The sequence below is a fragment of the Pelophylax lessonae genome (assembly GCF_965119305.1).
Source record: "Pelophylax lessonae genome assembly, contig: HAP1_SCAFFOLD_77, whole genome shotgun sequence".
Classification (NCBI taxonomy): Eukaryota; Metazoa; Chordata; class Amphibia; order Anura; family Ranidae; genus Pelophylax; species Pelophylax lessonae.
The window spans coordinates 325,008-331,007 of record NW_028120141.1 but is presented as its reverse complement, the minus strand read 5'-3'; the positions used below and the strand labels follow the sequence as shown (position 1 = coordinate 331,007).

At 48.2% G+C, this 6,000-nt stretch overlaps 1 protein-coding gene across 1 annotated transcript in view; it reads right to left on the bottom strand.

Moving 5' to 3' along the window:
- Positions 1-981: 981 nt before the first annotated feature.
- The window catches only part of LOC309543483 (WD repeat-containing protein 97-like), a gene marked incomplete at its 5' end in the record, with an annotated part of 218,063 nt that continues 213,044 nt past the window's right edge, over positions 982-6,000 (bottom strand). Inside the window, 2 exons of the mRNA XM_082275962.1 lie at positions 982-1,195; positions 4,118-4,179. Coding sequence (XP_082132088.1) covers positions 996-1,195; positions 4,118-4,179 — 262 coding nt within the window. The 3' untranslated portion in view covers positions 982-995. The remainder of the gene's footprint in view (positions 1,196-4,117; positions 4,180-6,000) is intronic.

Sequence of the window (6,000 nt, the reverse complement as noted above, 5' to 3'; positions counted from 1 at the left end):
ACAGCAGCGTGGTCAGGAGGCAGGCTGGGGTCATACACAGTGTAACAGCAGCGTGGTCAGGAGGCAGGCTGGGGTCATACACAGTGTGATAGCAGCGTGGTCAGGAGGCAGGCCGAGGTCATACACCGTGTAACAGCAGCGTGGTCAGGAGGCAGGCCGAGGTCATACACCGTGTAACAGCAGCGTGGTCAGGAGGCAGGCCGAGGTCATACACCGTGTGACAGCAGCGTGGTCAGGAGGCAGGCCGGGGTCATACATCGTGTGACAGCAGCGTGGTCAGGAGGCAGGCTGAGGTCATACACAGTGTGATAGCAGCGTGGTCAGGAGGTAGACTGAGGTCATACACAGTGTGATAGCAGCGTGGTCAGGAGGCAGGCCGAGGTCATACACCGTGTGACAGCAGCGTGGTCAGGAGGCAGGCCGAGGTCATACAGTGTGATAGCAGCGTGGTCAGGAGGCAGGCCGAGGTCATACACCGTGTAACAGCAGCGTGGTCAGGAGGCAGGCCGAGGTCATACAGTGTGATAGCAGCGTGGTCAGGAGGCAGACCGAGGTCATACATCGTGTAACAGCAGCGTGGTCAGGAGGCAGGCCGGGGTCATACACCGTGTGACAGCAACGTGGTTAGGAGGCACCGCCTTAGGGTTAGTCACTCTGCTTTGTATGCGCTGCTGTGAGTTACATACTTTAAGATGAATGCTTTGTGCTTTTTATACTTTATATGTTCCATACCGCTATTCATGACTTTGTCATTCACAGGTGAAAGTTATCCAAACCACCCAGACCTCTGATTTCCCCCCTGTTTAATAATCAGGCACACTATTGGTAGTACAGGATAAAACAACGACTGATAAAACAACGACTGATGAGACAACGACTGATGAGACAATGACTGATGAGACAATGACTGATGAGACAATGACTGATGAGACAATGACTGATGAGACAATGACTGATGAGACAATGTTAGTTTGGTTTTATGCTCTTACAGTGAGTCAGTAATAACTCTCCAAATAAGACTGCTGCAAAAAAAAATATTGATGGGCTTCCTGCGTCAGGGAACTAGTGAGATGTGCTGCCCCTGGACTGTCCAAGGTAGGTGTGAATGGGTTAATGGAGATCCTTTTCACAGGTAAGTTAATGAATGGGATGACACCGGGCAGAAGTCTCTGAGGAATCGGAGGGAGGGAGACACCTGAAAGAGAAAACGAGGTCAGAACACATCTGATGACAATATGTCTGCAGCATCTAACCCTAACTAAGGCTACAACCTACCAAGTAATCAACTGGAGAATGATTAACAATTGTTAGTTTACTAGCTGCTAATACTAATACAAGGGAACACGGCACAGCCCATAAACTCAGATAATTGATCAAACTGACTATTTCCCATGCAACTGGTTATGGTTAGGGTTAGTCTATGGTAACAGACAGAAGCACACGGGCAGGCGTTGGAAACACCGACCAGGTCTTCTCTAATATTTATTTTTCCATCTCCTGCACATATAACATGTAACAGGGATTTACACAAGAAAGCCAAACTTCTCACAATAAATATTACACTCAGCCAATAATACTTCCCAACATAAAATGTGCCCACTCCCAAAATCACTCAGATCGCCCAGCGCTCCCGATTTGTTAGTTTTACATGAAGTTATGAAGACCTGTTTTTACTAACATGGCCCACAATGTATGATCCAAAAGTCAAACCCCACGATCAACAAGCAAGAAGGAACAGGAGATTATCTACAACCAGGAAATTGGGGGCGACGGTCTATGACAAGGTGGGCAAAGAAATCAAACCAGGAGATGGCAGGTGACTATAAACAGGAGATGGAGGATGGCAATCGATGATCAAGAGATTAGGGAGACAATCCATCACCATGAGATGGAGGGTGACAATCAATGTCCATGTGATCTGCATATTCTATGATCTGTAACCAGGAGCAATGATTTGTGATCTGGGGCAATAATTTGTGACCAGAAGATCAGCAGCAATGATTTGTGACAGGAGATCACGGGCAATGATTTGTGACAGGAGCAATGATTTGTGACAGGAGCAATGATTTGTGATCAGGAGCAATGATTTGTGACAGGAGATCACGGGCAATGATTTGTGACAGGAGCAATGATTTGTGATCAGGAGCAATGATTTGTGATCAGGAGATTATGGGCAGTGATCTGTGACAGGTGATCAGGGGCAATGATTTGACCAGATCATCGGGCGCAATGATCTGGGACCAGGAGATCAGGGGCAATGATCTGTGACCAGGAGCAATGATCTGTGACCAGGAGATCAGGGACTATGATCTGTGACTAGGAGATTAGCAGTACTGATCTGTGAGCAGGAGCAATGATCTGTGAGCAGGAGCAATGATCTGTGACCAGGAGCAATGATTTGTGACCAGGAGCAATGATCTGTGAGCAGGAGATCGGGGGCAATGATCTGTGACCAGGAGCAATGATCTGTGAGCAAGAGATCAGGGGCACGGATCTGTGACCAGGGGCAATGATCTGTGACCAGGAGATCAGCAGCATTGATTTGTGACAAGGAGATCGGGGGCAATGATCTGTGACCAGGAGCAATGATCTGTGAGCAGGAGATCAGGAGCAATGATCTGTGACCAGGAGATCGGGGGCAATGATCTGTGACCAGGAGCAATGATCTGTGAGCAGGAGATCAGGAGCAATGATCTGTGACCAGGAGACCAGGAGCAATGATCTGTGACCAGGAGCAATGATCTGTGAGCAGAAGATCGGGGGCAATGATCTGTGACCAGGAGCAATGATCTGTGAGCAGGGGATCAGGAGCAATCATCTGTGACCAGGAGATCGGGGGCAATCATCTGTGACCAGGAGCAATGATCTGTGAGCAGGGGATCAGGAGCAATGATCTGTGACCAGGAGCAATGATCTGTGAGCAGGAGATCAGGAGCAATGATCTGTGACCAGGAGCAATGATCTGTGAGCAGGAGATCAGGAGCAATGATCTGTGACCAGGAGCAACAATCTGTGACCAGGAGCAACGATCTGTGACCAGGAGCAACGATCTGTGACCAGGAGCAACGATCTGTGAGCAGGAGCAACGATCTGTGAGCAGGAGCAACGATCGGTGAGCAGGAGCAATGATCTGTGAGCAGGAGATCAGGAGCAATGATCTGTGACCAGGAGCAATGATCTGTGAGCAGGAGATCAGGAGCAATGATCTGTAACCAGGAGCAATGATCTGTGAGCAGGAGATCAGGAGCAATGATCTGTGATCAGGAGCAATGATCTGTGAGCAGGAGATCAGGAGCAATGATCTGTGAGCAGGAGATCAGGAGCAATGATCTGTGAGCAGGAGATCAGGAGCAATGATCTGTGAGCAGGAGATCAGGAGCAATGATCTGTGAGCAGGAGCAATAATCTGTGACCAGGAGATCAGGAGCAATGATCTGTGACCAGGAGCAATGATCTGTGACCAGGAGATCAGGAGCAATGATCTGTGACCAGGAGCAATGATCTGTGAGCAGGAGATCAGGAGCAATGATCTGTGAGCAGGAGATCAGGAGCAATGATCTGTGAGCAGGAGCAATGATCTGTGACCAGGAGATCAGGAGCAATGATCTGTGACCAGGAGATCAGGAGCAATGATCTGTGACCAGGAGCAATGATCTGTGAGCAGGAGATCAGGAGCAATGATCTGTGAGCAGGAGATCAGGAGCAATGATCTGTGAGCAGGAGCAATAATCTGTGACCAGGAGATCAGGAGCAATGATCTGTGACCAGGAGCAATGATCTGTGAGCAGGAGATCAGGAGCAATGATCTGTGAGCAGGAGATCAGGAGCAATGATCTGTGACCAGGAGATCAGGAACAATGATCTGTGACCAGGAGCAATGATATGTGAGCAGGAGACCAGGAGCAATGATCTGTGACCAGGAGCAATGATCTGTGACCAGGAGCAATGATCTGTGACCAGGAGCAATGATCTGTGACCAGGAGCAATGATCTGTGAGCAGGAGCAATGATCTGTGAGCAGGAGCAATGATCTGTGATCAGGAAATTATGGCCTCTGATCTGTCAATGTGAATTAGACAGACTATGAGAAGACGCCATGACAGACAGAACCATCTCACCTTTCTGATCTCTACGTTGTGAAGATTTACTGGACTCTCCCAACCGCAGAAGGACGCGCTTCCTACAAAAAGAATAGGAAAGTAATGAGAAAAGATGCTAGACGAGCGATTCTTCCCACTAATGTGGAACAATAGTCATAGGAAATATAAATAACCCGTTACAATAGAGGATACAAGCATTGCGAGTAATATGCCATGGGGTCCCGCAGTCAGAGGGACCGGAAGGAATCCTCGAGTCTATACAAGCCAGGACATATTAATTATTAGTGATCTGTATGCAGTTAGAAGTGACAACAGATCAGATAACATTCTAGTATTACTGGCCGTGATATGACAGGTCCTTACCATACAGATGTGACAGGTCCTCATCATACAGATGTGACAGGTCCTCATCATACAGATGTGGCAGGTCCTTACCATACAGATGTGACAGGTCCTTACCATACAGATGTGACAGGTCCTCCCCATACAGATGTGACAGGTCCTCATCATACAGATGTGACAGGTCCTCCACACACAGATGTGACAGGTCCTTATCATACAGATGTGACAGGTCCTCATCATACAGATGTGACAGGTCCTCACCATACAGATGTGACAGGTCCTCACCATACAGATGTGACAGGTCCTCACCATACAGATGTGACAGGTCCTCACCATACAGATGTGACAGGTCCTCACCATACAGATGTGGCAGGTCCTTACCATACAGATGTGACAGGTCCTTATCATACAGATGTGACAGGTCCTTATCATACAGATGTGACAGGTCCTTACCATACAGATGTGACAGGTCCTCCCCATACAGATGTGACAGGTCCTTACCATACAGATGTGACAGGTCCTTATCATACAGATGTGACAGGTCCTCCCCATACAGATGTGACAGGTCCTCATCATACAGATGTGACAGGTCCTCCACACACAGATGTGACAGGTCCTTATCATACAGATGTGACAGGTCCTCATCATACAGATGTGACAGGTCCTCACCATACAGATGTGACAGGTCCTCCCCATACAGATGTGGCAGGTCCTCCCCATACAGATGTGGCAGGTCCTTACCATACAGATGTGACAGGTCCTTATCATACAGATGTGACAGGTCCTCCCCATACAGATGTGACAGGTCCTCCCCATACAGATGTGACAGGTCCTCCCCATACAGATGTGACAGGTCCTCCCCATACAGATGTGACAGGTCCTCCCCATACAGATGTGACAGGTCCTTACCATACAGATGTGACAGGTCCTCATCATACAGATGTGACAGGTCCTCATCATACAGATGTGACAGGTCCTCATCATACAGATGTGACAGGTCCTCCCCATACAGATGTGACAGGTCCTCACCATACAGATGTGACAGGTCCTCATCATACAGATGTGACGGGTCCTCATCATACAGATGTGACGGGTCCCCATCATACAGATGTGACGGGTCCTCATCATACAGATGTGACGGGTCCTCATCATACAGATGTGACAGGTCCTCATCATACAGATGTGACAGGTCCTTATCATACAGATGTGACAGGTCCTCATCATACAGATGTGACAGGTCCTCCCCATACAGATGTGACAGGTCCTCATCATACAGATGTGACAGGTCCTCATCATACAGATGTGACAGGTCCTCATCATACAGATGTGACAGGTCCTCATCATACAGATGTGACAGGTCCTCATCATACAGATGTGACAGGTCCTTACCATACAGATGTGACAGGTTCTTACCATACAGATGTGACAGGTCCTTATCATACAGATGTGACAGGTCCTTATCATACAGATGTGACAGGTCCTCCCCATACAGATGTGACAGGTCCTTATCATACAGATGTGACAGGTCCTTATCATACAGATGTGACAGGTCCTTACCA